The 16,647-nt window shown below is 42.2% G+C and overlaps 1 protein-coding gene across 2 annotated transcripts in view; it reads right to left on the minus strand.

The window, feature by feature from the left end:
• Window positions 1-11,700, minus strand: part of cdc23 (CDC23 (cell division cycle 23, yeast, homolog)) — a 60,482-nt gene extending 48,782 nt beyond the window's left edge. For both annotated transcript variants that reach the window (XR_011593028.1, XM_070878530.1), the window contains exons 1-6: window positions 11,557-11,700; window positions 9,176-9,248; window positions 8,480-8,617; window positions 6,753-6,795; window positions 3,869-3,974; window positions 1,500-1,632 (exon numbers count right to left, since the gene is read on the minus strand). Coding sequence is in view for 1 of the 2 variants with exons in the window: in XM_070878530.1 (XP_070734631.1) it covers window positions 1,500-1,632; window positions 3,869-3,974; window positions 6,753-6,795; window positions 8,480-8,617; window positions 9,176-9,248; window positions 11,557-11,660 (597 nt within the window). In the remaining variant the exon portion in view is untranslated. The remainder of the gene's footprint in view (window positions 1-1,499; window positions 1,633-3,868; window positions 3,975-6,752; window positions 6,796-8,479; window positions 8,618-9,175; window positions 9,249-11,556) is intronic.
• Window positions 11,701-16,647: the final 4,947 nt, after the last annotated feature.

Genomic DNA, 16,647 nt, shown 5'->3' on the forward strand with positions numbered 1-16,647 from the left:
CTCAACCACTGTCTGCCCCACCTGTTAGAGGCTGTAATTCCCGCATTGGACTGTACAGCCACCTGAGAACTCATTTTTAGAGTGGAAGCAAGTCTTGATTTCGAGGGACTACCAATGATGATGATTTCCCTTGGTAAAGGGATTAGAGGGGATTTAAGGAGAACTTTTTTCACCCAAACGGTGGTGGGGGTCTGGAACTCACTGCCTGAAAGGATCGTCGAGGAAGAAACCCTCATTGCATTTAAAAAGTAATTGGATATGTATTTGAAGTGCCGTAACCTACAAGGCTATGGACCAGGAGCTGGAAAGTGGGATTAGGCTGGATAGCTCTTTTTCGGCCGGCAGACACAACAGACTGAATGGGCTCCTTCCATGCTGTAAATTTTGTTGATTCTATGATAAATGATCCAGGCATTAGTGAACTTAGCCATGAACTCATTGAATGGCGGTGCAGGCTAGAAGGGCTGAATGGCCTGCTCCTGGACCTATTTTCTATGAATGCCTGGTTTGAAGAACTGGACTCAAATTAAAATCAGAAATAAATCCAACTTTTACACTAGAATGATCACAGAGTAGGTGAATAAAATCCACCGAGATACGTTGGCGGTGCAAGTTAAATAATTGTATCCTCCTACTTAAGTTGTGGGAATGCCCCAAAATGTGTTTTAATTTGGCACAAAGCTTGCACCATAATTTGGAAACAAAGAACTTGTATTTATACAGTATCTTATCACATCTCTCAAACATTCCACAGCACTTCACATTGTGAATTACTTTGAATTGCAGTCACTGTGATGCAGGCAACTGTAGCTCAGTAAGGTCCCACAGACAATAATGAGATTCAATAACCAGTTAATCTGGTGATGCTGGACGAGGGAACAATGTTGGCCTGGACACAAAGAACTCTTCTTCAAATACTGCCAGTACATCTTTAACTGCCACCTGAATGGGAAATTAGGCTGACAGACACCCCTGGCACCCCCTGAGCACTGAAATATGAGCTCCCCTTCTTGGGTATCACTGTTGTTATTACAGCAGCTATCTTAATAGCTGGGCTCCTGAATTAACAAGAGGCGTTATGAAACGGTAAACTCTCTCTCTCGCTCTACCCTTTCCCAGAACAGTGAACATCCTCAGGAACAGAAAACTGTTGAAGCAGCTCTGCTCTGACGAAGATCAGCTAACTCAAAATAGATCGGCAACTCAACTGGAGGCTTCCTTTTTATAGAGCTCAGAACCACACTAGTGGGTACATTCACCCATTAAACCGTCCAATGTAAGGATTTTATTCAGTTTTCATTCCATTTTTGGACCAGCAGCACTCCAGGTCACTGATGCCCAATAACATTTCATGATTTTTATTATGCCCAACTCGCGTTGAAATAAAACTTTTAATAATTCTGTTCTACATTGCCACTCAGTTGAAGAAACATAAATGCAGTCACTAAATTACCAGCCATGACAGAATCTCCCAGGAAAGGAATAGATTAGTCACTTACCATCTCCTTGTCAGTAATGAGGTTGCAGAGTTCGAGCCAAGCTCCCCAGTGCAGAGGCAGACTGTGTGTGGCTTCCACAAACACGTCGATGGCTTCTTTAATCAGGTCCAGCTTCCGCAGGACTACTCCGTACCTAATATACAAACTCTAACTGAATGTCATCTTATATAGATACATATATCAAACCTATGTATACTTACATATCACAGTTAAACACACAATGTAATGCAAAAAGAGAATAGGCATCCACTTACAAGGCAATATGTAACTGAGGTTTAAATAACTTGTGCCACAAGAGAAAACGGTGTGTAATTTAAAACTGTCATCTAATTCCTGAGCTCACACATCAAGCTTTGACAGCTCTTAACAAATAAATAAATGCCACTTCAAGGTGAGTGCTTTCCTCAATTCCCCCACCCCATTGTTTATCCCCTCCTTTTAAAAATGTTAGGCTGCTAACTTTTGCTTGTGTACTGTTCAGCAAATACTTCAGCCCTCTGTGTGCATCTGATCACTATATTTCATGGCCTGTAAAGCACTTTGGGAGGTCTTGGTCATAAAATGGCTATATAAATGCAAGTCTTACTTTTTGAAAATTTTCCTTTTAATGCTCCTGCAATGGGGCAGTCATTACTCACTCTGTACTATCTGTTGTATTGTGTCCTTAAAAGGAAAATAGCCAGTTTTATTAGACTGACAATGAATAGATACATTTCCAAGTAACTGCGACAATCCCTTGATAGTGTTAGAAATAAAGGCCTTTGAAACTGACCGCAACTTCACGTAGTGCACGCAGATCCCAACACAGAAATCCTGAAATTGCAGTCAGTCATTCACTGCTCCGACACTGGCTGCACTGCCTCCCTCATCCATAGCCAGCAATCAGGGAAAGCTTGGGCTTTCCAGTAATATCGCTGTTAAATACCCCATTAAAAGTTAGGCCTTGTTGGATTAGGTGTAACTGGGATGTTAACAGCTACAAAGCAAACATTATGGCCCTAAAAATCTAAATTTTTATTTTGTGGAGTGACAAATTTCTCCATACGATGAAAATTACAATTTTTAAAAAACTTATTTTAAAAAATTGTAATTTTTAAATGTTTGGTGGTATTTATCTCAGGTTTACCTTTACCCCATGGGAGAGCCCCAATCTTTATTTTGGTCTCTAATATTTTTAAAAGGAGGGGATAAAAGCACTTCTTCACTTCCTGGTTCCCGGTCTGAGAGAATCCTGCATTGTGATTGGCTGCTTGGACAGATTGTGCTATGGGATTCCCACTACACTGCACTGATCTCAATTGCGCGTCGAAAAAAAGCAAACCTCACCAGAGATCACAATGGGTAGCTTTCCTCGGGGCCAGTAGCAAACGCCTTTGCTTTGCTACTGACTCAAATTCCGGGCCAATATATTCTACAGAATTGTAACAACTTTAAGTGTTATAAAGGGAGATATTTTGGTGTCTTTCACTCATCCCTTGTTGTCATACGATAGATTCTGATGGGAATTGCCATTTTGCTCACCAAGACATTCATCCAAAACAACCTTCAGATCTCCTCTGATCACAGCATCCACCAGTTTTGATAATTACAGATTTTTCCCTCCACTACCCTATCCTGGAGGTCCATTCCATATGGATTACTCTTAACACAAAGAGGAACTTCCTGACATTATTCCCAAGTTTGATTTTCACCGGTTTAAATTTGGGCCCCCTATTCTTATGATTTAGTTTGAAGAAGCGTTAAGATTTACCTTTTCTAAACCATTTGCTATCTTATATGGCTTTATGAGGTCAGCTCTCAGTTACCTCCTTTCAAAGCTTAAGAATCCAAGTTTCTCCAGTCTTTCCTCATAACCCAGTCCTCTGGCACCACGGGTCTTATGGTTCTTCTGTCCATCACCCCCTGCTCCTGAATGTCTCGGTGAGCAGGACTCAAAAACATTACTCAAGGTGTGGTCTGATCAAAGGACTGCACGCTGTAAGTAGGACTTCCTCAGACTTGCAATCTATTGTTCTGGCTACGTTTTGTACTTTAAAGAGCGACCTCATTGCTTTGGGAAACTCTAGTGATAATAGAAACGCGACATACTCCTACAGCTCGCTATCCCTGGTCACAATGTCACTGGAGTACAGCTTCACAATGGGACAGCTTCTACCCAAATAGTTAGTTTCCAGGCAGCCTCTTACCAATTCTAAAGTACGACACATGGCAACAAATGAAGACTGAGGTATGGGACAATGCACATTTGCCCCCCCTCCCCCTCCCCTGCTGTCCGTCCGTTCTTTATTATATACATGGTTATGAGGAAATTATCACCCGGCTTGTTCAGCACACATTGGAAAAAAAAACACACATAAGCCGACACATACAAGTAGAGTCCAAATCCGTCCAGTTCCCTGGCTTTGTGTTTTTTGCTCAGTTCCACTCGCAATTCCCTCAGAGACTCGTTCTTCACCTGTCCTTTCTCCAAGGGACCTGCCAAGCAGAAATAAAATAAATCACCACACCCACGGGCTTGGGGGAACCCAGATATAGCTTTGAGTCACTGATCACTGTTTAGCAGACCAATAATGCAGCATTTTATTTGCTCCCACACAAAGGACCTGTATAGTTCCATCAATTAAAATTGCACACAACCATGGTCTTTCAATACTGAAATACGCTGCAATAAACCATTATAAATGTAAATAATGGTCCGATTAAATATATTTCAACTTAAAGCATTACTCCCTCAATAGTTTAGCACCTCCCCTAGAGGTCAGTTTAGTCTCCCATAACAGATGTCAGGCAGATACACATTAGTAAATTAAAACTTCAAATACATATAAATGATAAACATATTGAAATTAATATTGTGTAATATTTAAAGAGGTAAAACAAACTAAAGGATTATGATGGATAAATCCGTGCGGCCCTCCAACAGACTAGATCCATAGTCTACAAGGTCAATAGATCACAAAATACTAAAGGCAGGCTGTAGAGAAGTAATGTCTTTAAAAAATGGGGCTATTTTCAACTAGTGCACTACATGTTCAGTACTATTGTATTTAATTAAGACTATATCACCTCCCTCAATGATTCAGCCAGTTTATCCAATGAGGAGCTGAGTCACATAGATCAGAAGTCCCCAGGTTTGATCCCTGGGCTGCACAGAGTTAGCTGATCCCAGCCAGGTTGGCCGTATGGTATTACAGTTGCCTGCAGTACAGCTGAAATTGAGCGTGGGGGGCAGGGGGTAGGTAGAAAATATCAGCGATTCCGTCTGATCAGTAGCCAGTGATTTCCCCCCCACCATCTTGCTGAATATACTGGTATGGATGTCAGATGAGAACAAGATTGTGCTTGACATCTGTAATGCGTCCAGCAGTCAAATATCCTGTTTCTTTCTCAGCCCAGCCTTCCACATGAATACTGGGTAGGTAACAGGGAGTGACCAGTACAGTTGGTACCATACTCCAGCCAGGAATCAACACCTTCAGGTGAAGAACATAGAAACATAGAAAATAGGTACAGGAGTAGGCCATTCGGCAACTTCAGTACCCCATTCCTGCTTTCTCGCCATACCCCTTGATCCCACTATTAGTAAGGACTTCATCTAACTCCTTTTTGAATATATTTAGTGAATTGGCCTCAACAACTTTCTGTGGTGGAGAATTCCACAGGTTCACCACTCTCTGGGTGAAGAAGTTTCTCCTCATCTCGGTCCTAAATGGCTTACCCCTTATCCTTAGACTGTGACCCCTGGTTCTGGACTTCCCCAACATTGGGAACATTCTTCCTGCATCTAACCTGTCTAAACCCATCAGAATTTTAAAAGTTTCTATGAGGTCCCCTCTCATTCGTCTGAACTCCAGTGAATACAAGCCCAGTTGATCCAGTCTTTCTTGATAGGTCAGTCCCGCCATCCCGGGTATCAGTCTGGTGAACCTTCGCTGCACTCCCTCAATAGCAAGAATGTCCTTCCTCAGGTTAGGAGACCAAAACTGTACACAATACTCCAGGTATGGCCTCACCAAGTCCCTGTACAACTGTAGCAACACCTCCCTGCCCATGTACTCAAATCCCCTCGCTATGAAGGCCAACATGCCATTTGCTTTCTGAACCTGCATGCCAACCTTCAATGACTGATGTACCATGACACCCAGGTCCCGTTGCACCTCCTTTTCCTAATCTGTCACCATTCAGATAATAGTCTGTCTCTCTGTTTTTACCGCCAAAGTGGATAACCTCACATTTATCCACATTATACTTCATCTGCCATGCATTTGCCCACTCACCTAACGTATCCAAGTCGCTCTGCAGCCTCATAGCATCCACCTCGCAGCTCACACTGCCACCCAACTTAGTGTCATCCGCAAATTTGGAGATACTACATTTAATCCCCTCGTCTAAATCATTAATTTACAATGTAAACAGCTGGGGCCCCAGCACAGAACCTTGCGGTACCCCACTAATCACTGCCTGCCATTCTGAAAAGTCCCCATTTACTCCTACTCTTTGCTTCCTGTCTGCCAACCAGTTCTTAATCCATGTCAGCACACTACCCCCAATCCCATGTGCTTTAACTTTGCACATTAATCTCTTGTGTGGGACCTTGCCGAAAGCCTTCTGAAAGTCCAAATATACCATATCAACTGGTTCTCCCTTGTCCACTCTACTGGAAACATCCTCAAAAAATTCCAGAAGATTTGTCAAGCATGATTTCCCTTTCACAAATCCATGCTGACTTGGACCTATCATGTCACCTCTTTCCAAATGCGCTGCTATGACATCCTTAATAATTGATTCCATCATTTTACCTACTACCGATGTCAGGCTGACCGGTCTATAATTCCCTGTTTTCTCTCTCCCTCCTTTTTTTAAAAAGTGGGGTTACATTGGCTACCCTCCACTCGATAGGAACTGATCCAGAGTCAATGGAATGTTGGGAAATGACTGTCAATGCATTCGCTATTTCCAAGCCCACCTCCTTAAGTACTCTGGGATGCAGTCCATCAGACCCTGGGGATTTATCGGCCTTCAATCCCATCAATTTCCCCAACACAATTTCCCGACTAATAAGGATTTCCCTCAGTTCCTCCTCCTTACTAGACCCTCTGACATAAAATATCGCAAAAAAAATTATAAATATGAATCTTTTTAATACTGTTTTAACAGGAAAATCTGATTATGAAGCCTCAGAAGCAAATTCATGCAATGGACCGAATCACAGATTATTGCCATTTATTCAATCCAGATTGACTGTACTCTTACCCAAACTGTCCACTGTTTCATCATCCTTCTTCTTTTCTCCAGACTAGAATACCAAAAACAATTATTAAGCATTTAATGTTCATCCCATTACAATCTGAGCATTACAGCATAGAAATAGAACTACAAGGAGTTTTTTTATTCCTTCACAGGATGTGGGCGTTGCTGTCAAGGCCTGCATTTATTGCCCATCTTGAATTGCCCTGGAGAAGGTGGTGAAGGTATTCCCAAAGTGCTGACTTTGTTGTAGCGGTTTGGTACATGGAGTGGCTTGCGAGGCCATTTCAGAGGGCAGTTAAGAGTCAACCACATTGCTGTAGGTCTGGAGTCACATATAGGCCAGAACGGGTAAGGACGGCAGATTTCCTTCCCTAAAAGGACATTAGTGAACCAGTTGGGTTTTCATGATCACTTATATTGTAACTAGCTTTTTTAAATCCAATTTTTTTTTTTTTTTTTAAATGAATTCAAATTCTCAAATTGCCATGGTGGAATTTGAAAACTCATTTTCTGGATTACTAGCCCAGTAACATAACCACTAGACTACTGTACCCACCAGTGACATGGTACGTCTGTGGCATAATGCAAATTTATGCCCCAAAGTTACCAATCTCTGCCATACAAAGTTGACGGACAGGAAAAGACCGGCTGGTTCTTCAAGTCATGCCACAAAGGGAGAGAAAAATGAGGGGACTAGGCATCCCAGGACACTTGTAAGGACTGAGTTCATCCTTAAAAGTAGAGGCTTGGGGAATATCATCTGCTTTCCTTCTTGGCCAGGTAACGATGTCTATAAAGAAGAAACTTGTATTTATATAATGCCTTTCACATCCTCATGTCATCTCAAAGTGCATTACAATTAATAGATACTTTTGACATTACTGTTATGTTGGTATGTCATGAGGAGATTGAGATTTGAGAGCAGGGTAAGGAAATTTAAAAACATTTGTGCAACTGAGTAAACAAAAAATTCTCGCAATCCCAGTCACACCCATTATCACTATGGGAGGCCCAATGCTTTCCTAAAGAGTGGAGATTAGGTAGGGATTCACCTTAGGCTGCTTGCGCATCTCCTTAAAAAAACGTAGCACCATCAGAGGTCGGCAAGCAGGCTGCCTGTTCTCGGTTTGAGATGATTCGTGGCATAGGACAGTTAAAGAAATGGAAAGGAAGATAATGCAGACGAATTTCCATTATATTATGTTCAATTATTTGACTTTTTTTCAAGCAATCAAGCCTTACACAAGATATCAATTCACTGCCAGTACCTCCGATAATGCAAAACTCCCATGCCTAGCATATTGCTGTACAAGTATAATTTGAGGACTCTTGATTATTGCCAATTTCCATTATTCACAGGTGGAAGGGGGGTTCCCTCCATTACAACAGATGGTTTCGTTCACACTGAATTTAGAAAATGGTATATAGTATGACTCTGTCCAGCAAAGATGACAAACTATGAATTTCATCCCATCAGTCTGGGCTGGATTTGAAACAAGCCCCAGAGGTGAAAGGGCAGCAACAAACCCACCGCACCACCTTGCAATCCAGAAATGTATTTGTAGGGTCACTGTTCCCATTAAACTGTGCAGCACTCTGGAGCTCCCGCGCAGCCAGTCCACCAGCTTTTAAATGGAAAAACCGTGCATCCGTGCAATTTTGAATGGGGGCCCCCAAAAAATTATAGGGAACATTGCCAGCGACCCCATCATTAACGCATGCTCCCTTACCAGATATCTGGAATACATATACAAGAAATAAGCCTTCTGACTCTGACAGCCTTTGAGAAAATACGCTGCTCGGTCATATTCCTTCAAGTCAAAGTACGACTTGGCCAAAGTGTAGGCATCCAAGTCCACCAGGTCTTCCTAAATATAAACAAGTTTTTATTAAAAATAAATATTTCAGGAACTTAAAAAGAAATCTCATGATATGTAGACACAGCTCCTATCCTGGATTCTGAACTGTACTGCAGTCGATTTTCTCTACTACACAATTACCAGGATTCCGGTAATAGAGAGATTAGAATGAACAGGGACCTCATGCTTCACCTCCTTCGCCATGCCGTACCCCCTCCACCACAACACCACACCCCTACACACACCCCACCAACCACCCCCAAAGCAAGAACCAGGATAGACAAGTGTAATTTATACTTTAATGTATTATTATTATACCCAGGCATTTCCCCTGCTCCATTAAAGCTATATGCTCCCTTTTAATAGCAGCAATGGGGAAGAGGGTCAATGCAATGTTACTTTTAAATACATTTTCTAATATCAACCTAGCAGAAGACAGAAGAAAAACTTCAGTTCTATGGGCTTCAGACTTTGTGATACTGTGACATCCTCATTTCTGAGCTGCTTTTATAGTTGCCTATTTAAAACAAATGTAATCTGTGTACCTTTTTTAAAAATCTGTCATACCTCTGATAATGGAGGGGTAGGTGGTAGCTCGTCCTTAGGAAGAGGATCCAGAGAGAAAGCCAACTCTGAAGCCCTGTGCAGAAAATAAATTGTCAACCTCAACTGCATCAGGACGTATCAAATTCAGACCTAACCCCCTCCACCAACACACCCATCACAATAACTGTTGGCTGTACACAACCTAAAGGACCAGGGACAACATTCATTTTGGAATATGTACCTCATCATCCTCCAAGGTTGCAGGAATATTATGATTTTAGAGCTTTACTAAATATTTCTCTCCTGCCCTGATCCAAGGACAACTCCCACTGATCAAGCCCAACACCCTACAATGTATATGACCTTATAGGCACAAGATCATTATGAGCTGCTCACTGGAATTCACACAAACCCTCTCAGGTTCTCTCAGTCTGTGGATAGCAGAAGAATAAACACTATGAGACAGTGCCAGAGGCTTTCAATAGTAAATCCTTGATTTAAGAGACCTGACCTGATTCGCAATCCAAAGTGGCAGCCAGAAGTTAAAAGCAAAAAGATTAATTGTGATATGACCCGATTCCCCGAATAACCATAAACATGGGTGATAGGAGAGCAGATAATTGGGGCTCTTCTGTTATGAAATCAATCTTCCACATAGATTTTCAGCAAAAAAATTCTGCTAAATTTACAATGACAGTTTTTTTTTGACAACAGCAATATCAAAATAAACAAAGATCACCCATAACAATACTGATGCACAAGGATCTGTGCACTGAAGGAATAATGGTTGCGACATGATTGCTGCAAATTTATAAAAATAATCAACAGTTTATAAATTGTTGATTATTTGTTTATGAAAAGTTAGTCATTGAGAGTTGAAAAAAGTAATTTGTAAGTACAAACACATAACTACACGCACAACTTCCAACACTGTATTCTAATTTTAAACAGTTATATTTTAGGACACCTGTACATCACAAACCAATCTGTAGCCCATTTCTGTACACCAGCACCAAACTGAGGGCTGAATAAACTGTTTTAAGAGATCCACACAGAGCCGAGGGCTGATGTATAAATGTGCTTTAGACCTTGTATCAGTACTGGGTAGTCAGCAGCCAGTTAATAGGGAACAACAAACTAATCAGTTAGCATAATGGGGGATGTTAGGAGTGAAATTTAGAATCTTAAAGGGCGAGACAGATTGAAAAGACAGTTAAATAAATACATGCAGTTGTGTTTATATTAAAGGCTACATTTTCAGTACAAGTGTAGCATTGGTGCAAACCAGTTGTAGTGTAAATCCAAAGTTTGGGTCCAACCAAGGGCAGACAAGGTCTCGATTTAATGGCCTAGAATTTGCGGTGTGCAATAACAGCCAACAGCGTTCACAGTTATTACCCCTTTGAAACTGACTGCAGCTTCAGGATTTAGCTCGTGCGCATCTAAACGCACAAATCCTAAAGTTGCTTCAGTCATTCACTGCTGCTACACTGTCCCCACACCTCCCATTATAGCCTGAAATCAGTGAGACTTGGTCTTTTCCATGGTAATATCGCTGTTAAATACCCCATTAAAAGTTAGGTGTAACTGTAGTTTTAACAGGATATCGACCGCTAAACAAACATGATGGCCCTGAAAAAACTAATTTTATGGAGTGTCAAACTTCTCCATTATGAAAAAATACAATTTAAGAACCTTTTAAAAAATGTTTCTGTATTTTTTTTTAAGTGCGTTCGTATTTATTTCAGGTTTACCTTTTCCCGCATGCAAGAGCCCCATCTTTGTTTTGCTCGCTAACATCTTTAAAAGGTCAGAATAAAAGCAACTCCTTCACTTTCTGGTCCCGTTTGTGAGAATTCTGCATTGTGATTGGCTCCCTAGACAGTCTGTTGACATCACATCAGTTCTCAGCTGTGGAATTCCCATTAACTGACACTGATCTCAAGTGAACGTCAAAAAAGCCAAACTTATCATCACAGAGATGGCGAGATCTTTGTGGGAAGCTTTTTTCGGGGCCAACGGCGAACGCCTTTGCTTCGCCTTTGACTGCAAATTCTGGGCCAAAGTCTCATCCGAAAGGCAGTGCCACATTCCCTCAGCACTGCACTGGAGTGTCAGCTTGGATTATGTGCTTAAACCTCTTGAGTGGAGTGAGGGCTGAGGGCAGCAAGACCGCTCGGTCTGGCCGGACACAACATAGACCTCAGTGGTGAAAGGAAGCCGAGAGTGAGGCTCATCCAAACAGGCGGCAGTTTTAAACGGCGCGCCTCAGCCCGAAGGCCCGAGCTCTGACAGCCCAGCCCGACACGGCCCGGCCCAATGCTGCCGCCCACGGTTGCTGTGTGGCCCCGGGCGCTGCGCTCTGTTTGTACACCGGCAGGCAGGCTCGCTCTGTGACTCACCACTTGGCGCTCTGCAGCAGGCCGCGCTCCCGGCAAAGACCGCTCACCGCCATCAGCCCGCGCTTCACCTCCTTCAACTCTGGGAACTCGTTCACCGCCGCCATCTTTCGCCCGCTCAGCCTCGCAGCCAATCGCAGCGCCGCTTCCTTCGCACCCGCTTGGCAACGTTTCATCCACCAACATCCCCTCACTGGATTGGTCGCCGCGCTTCCAGCGGTGGGGAGATGATTGAGAGCTGTCCATCTCCGGGAAGTTGCTGCAGGTACCAGTGCTCAGGTTACTGATGGGAAGGACTGAATAATGAGTGCACCGTTATTATTCATAATATCAATTGAGCATTTTAATATGTATATATACTGGGGGAAAAATAAAATGGAACCAAAAATAGACTACACTTAACACCTAGTTACCCACTAGGTAACCTCTTAGTGAGTGTCTAGTGGAGGTGTCGCCTCTTGCTAAAGCATAATCATGTTTAAAAGTGGCCGGTTGTGTGCAATGCAAACTTTGCAGAGTGTAGCCTGTCTTTGCTTTAATCCAAATAACCTGTCGTATTACTGCTGAAAGGACTGCTCCAAGTCATTGAACTTTTTCAGTTATTCTTCTAACAATTGAGTTGTCTTCTCGTCGCTACAGCAAAAAAGGGCTTTCAACCAATCAGAAATTCTGCTGTAATGAAAGCAGCGGGTGCAAAGTACCACCTAAAAAGGCAAGTTTTCGTTAAAAAAGAACTCTGGTATCACCATTCACATTTTAATGATTGAAAAGAACCGATTAACTTGTCAACTATTTTCAACGGTTGAAAATTGCATTGGGTGGGGTGGGGTTGAGAAGCCTGTGAGCAGAATTCTACGCAGGCAGCGAGGAGGATGTGTGCCACCTTCCCAGTCCCAACTTCTACAACTTCACAATAGGTTGAACAGCTTGAAAAATGTGGTCCTATTGTGCAAATAGAGTCCACAATGCATCCTTCAGTACAGTAAGAACATGTTTTTTTTTCTTCTCTTCTCCTTTTCTTTCTCCTTTTTTCTTTGCAACTACCAGGCAGCAGTTGTGGTACTGCTGTTATATTTTCTGTTACTTTCTCTAGATGTTGAATAGAACCTGATAATTTGTGCCATAGATGTCAGAATCGTCCTAAAGTTCTCTTGCACTCTCACTGATGAGATACATCGAACTGAAGTCCAAATTTACTGGAATTAAAACAGAAAATGCTGGAAATACTCAGCAGGTCTGACAGCGTCCATGGAGAAAGAAATAGTTAATGTTTCAGGTCATTGACCTTTCATCAGAACTTACTGATTTACCAAAATTTACTGGCATAGTCCCTCAGATATGAATCACAGCCCTGAGGTGGAAGGATATGAAGTTTCAAACTCGTGTGCCCTCCAAGTGGGTGTTTGGAGGCCTGTGATATGACAATTCTAACTACAAACAAACTTCAGTCATGAATTTTCTGGACAAACACCAATCTTAGAAAAAGCTATACAAAAGATCAACATTATTTTTTTAAATGATGGATGGAATTTCCTATTGAGCAGACAATAAGACTTATGTTGCGAATAACTGGTTTTGAATACAATGTCTTCTGTTTATTTCTTCACTCATATTTTTACTTGTTGGTCCTCCAAATTTCAGCCAGGACTTTACCAAACGAATGACAGCATTATTTGCAGATTTCTTCTGCTGAACACATGTTTTTGACTTTAGTTAGTACCACTTTCACCTCTGACTTGAGCACAGAATCTACGTCAACACTCCAATGCATTGCTGAGTGTGTATTTTGGAGTAAATACTAACCCAAGGTGGATGTAAAAGAGCCCATAGCATTTTTTGAAGAAGAGCAGGGAGCTCCTTTTGTGTCCTGGCTAATGTTCCTCTCTCAACCAACACCACCAAAAAACAGATCAACTGGCTATTCATCTCATTGCTGTTTGTGGAGCCTTTAGTGGCATGGAATAGTTGCTGTGTTTGTCTACATAACAACTGTCACCCTATTCTAAAAACCGTGTGAAGTGATTTGAGCCATTTTGACGCAAGAAATTTCTTTACACAGAGGGTTGTTGGAGCACAGAATGCTTTGCCACACAGAGTGGTTGAGATAAAGACCCTTGCACCTTTTAAGAGCAATGTGGATTAATTGCCCTGAAATTCCGGCCTCCCCGGGTCCCTACAGAGTGTAAGGACCTGGGAAGGCATCGGAAAAGCCGGTTTTCGGCGTGCAATGCATGAAAACTAGCTTTTCCAATCTGTCAAGTTTCTGGCTTGACAGATTGCACGCATCTCGGGGAGAAGGACATTCCCATGGCAGAGATTAGGCTATTTGACCATCTCTTGCCCTGTGAATATCCTTAAAACTCTTGCGCCTGGTAAAAGCAGGTGCATAGCCTACTTTTACCAGCATAAGTTTAAAAACATATCAAAAACATATTAAAATAAAATGTAAAAATACATATTTATGTGAAAAATCCTGCCCACTCAGGTAATTTTATTTTAAACCATAATTAAAACCTTATTTTTAAATCAGCAAAAAAAATGTTTCAAAAACATTTCTATTAACTTTAATTTCTATAATGTATTTATGTGAGGTGATTTTTTTAAATGTTTAATGTAGTGTTTGGGGGTGTTTCTCATTCATAGTAACAGAAGTTTCGGACTTGCGAAACTCCTATTACTATGAATGAGAAAATACCTTACCTTGATTGGGGGTCCAGGCCCACATGACATCTATGGACGTCCCAACGTGAACGCGCTCTGTTGCGCAAGAAGAGGAAGCCTCGAGTCTGGGATCAATGGCGAGCGTTCGACCAAAAGGTAAGTGCGCATCTTTTGTCCTATTTTTAGTCGAATGCATGTGGGAAGAAGAAACCGGGATTTCAGGGCCATTATTTCACACAGAGGAAGATATAGGGCTATAGGGAGAGAGCAGGACAGTGGAATCAGTGTTGGATTACTCAGGTAAAGAGCTAGTACAGATATGATGGGCTGAATTACAGCCTTCTGTGCTGTAAACTTCCATGGTTCTATAATGGGATAAGACACTATACAAATTAATATATTTACATAATATATCCTTAAATACTATGACTTATAGCCAAAGAAAATAATTATGTCATTGCTGCAGCCGAGTTCTTGTGTCAGTGCCAACAACTTTATTAAGATTATTTAATGTAACACTAGCAGGATTTAGAACTCACATGGCTGATTTCATGCAGAAGTTTTGATACCATCAAGCTTGAAAATATGGCTGATACTTTGCTGGAATTTCAGGTGGGGAGGTGGGGGGGTCACAGAGAACAACATCGAACAGCTATTTTATTTCCCTATCCCGCTTCTCTTGCCACCTATCTGTAGGTAATACAATCTCTGGAAAATCAGAGAAGATCAACATGGAAATTCCAGCCATGCTTTTTAGATACGGGATAAAGCATGATCAGGGTAAATAGAGTTGAGGTACCGATCAGCCATGATCTAATTGAATGGCGGAGCAGGCTCGAGGGGCTGAATGGCCTTGTCCTGTTTCTATGTTCCTATGATTGACAGTGTATACCATGGGCTCTGAGGTGATATAAGCTGCAAAAAGCAAAGCTAAAGCAGATTCATCAATGTTATTTGAACCTCACCGCATCTCTCGCCCCTGGAACACGCTCCAATTTCTATGTAATATATACAGAAATAGATTTCTAATCTTTTATTTTTCACATGGTTTATTGATTTCATTATTTTTGCTGGCAGGGAGTTGTCACAGTGACAGATTATTGCATTCTATCTGGATCCATTTGTATATTACCAGGACCTCAAAACTATTGAATCCCTCCCCTGCCTTGTACAATCTACATGCTTTAAAAAGGCATCACCCAACCACAACTGTTTGATTTTTTTTTCATTCTCAGGATGTGGCCGTCGCTGCAAGGCTGGCATTTATGGATGCATTTATTTGTAGCACCTAAAGCTCTGATTGGGACCCCTTGATCACCTGACCTGATTACTGATTGGTCACCTTGGAGAATAAGACACACCCAGCAAGTTCTCTGGAAACTCTTTTTGGAGTTCACCTGCAAAAACATAAAACATTAAACCGTGCCACCCGACCTGGGTGACACACCAGACATTTACAAGGCCCTTTTTTCCTTTTTTTATTTTTTTTTTGTGTTTTTCATTTTTTTTTGTTTTTTTTGGGGCGCTAAAATCACATTTTTCCAGTGCCCCCTATAAAAGGGAAGGGGACACTAAAAGCACCGGCAATTAAAACAAATTAAACTTTAAAACGTAAAATCAAATTAAAATTTGGTTCAAGTTCTCTGGAATGTGTAATTAGAACTGCCCTGCCTATGTAATCAGTGACTTTGCAAAGTGTAATTTGAGCCATTCTGACTGCCGACTTCAGACAGAACAGAGCTCACTCTCACGGGTAAAGACTTTCTCCCTCCCCACTGTGCTCTCCATACTCTACACTCTTTTCCCCCCCCCCCCCCCCCATGAGTTTCTGACCTCCTGTCTCCACCCCCTCCGATACTCCCTTTGATTCCCTCCCTCTCTGTCCCTTAGATCCCCCTCTCTCTCCCTCTCGATCTCCCCCTTTCTCTCTCTCCCATCTCCATCTCCCCCCTCTGCCTCACCGATCTGTCCCCTCTCTCCTCTTTTGATCCAATCTTCTTCGGGGCCTTTTCCCACGGAGCTGAGGAAAACTTGGAACGCGCTGTGCGATAACTGCAACTGTGGGGTACTGCGAATGTGTGGCTGGACCTCGGTGGCAGAGTGCATGCACAGAAGCGGATGGGGTACGCATGTGCAAAAAGAAGCTGGGCCAGCCGTGCACATGCGCAGAAGGACAAAAGAATGTTTGTGCAGATAATCACTCCGGGCATTTATTGCCCATCCCTAGTTGCCCTGAGAAGGTGCTGGGGGTTTTCTTCCTTGATACAACTGAGTGGCTTGCTAGTTGCTAGGCCACTAAGCAATTAAGAGTCAACCACATTAGCTTGGGATTGGAGTCACAGATATCTTCGACAGACTTCCCAAACCAAAACCTCTACCACCGAGAAGGATAAGGACAGCAGGCGCATGGGAACACCATCACCTCCAAGTTCT

The sequence above is a fragment of the Pristiophorus japonicus genome, chromosome 4 (genome assembly GCF_044704955.1).
Source record: "Pristiophorus japonicus isolate sPriJap1 chromosome 4, sPriJap1.hap1, whole genome shotgun sequence".
NCBI classification, from domain to species: domain Eukaryota; kingdom Metazoa; phylum Chordata; class Chondrichthyes; family Pristiophoridae; genus Pristiophorus; species Pristiophorus japonicus.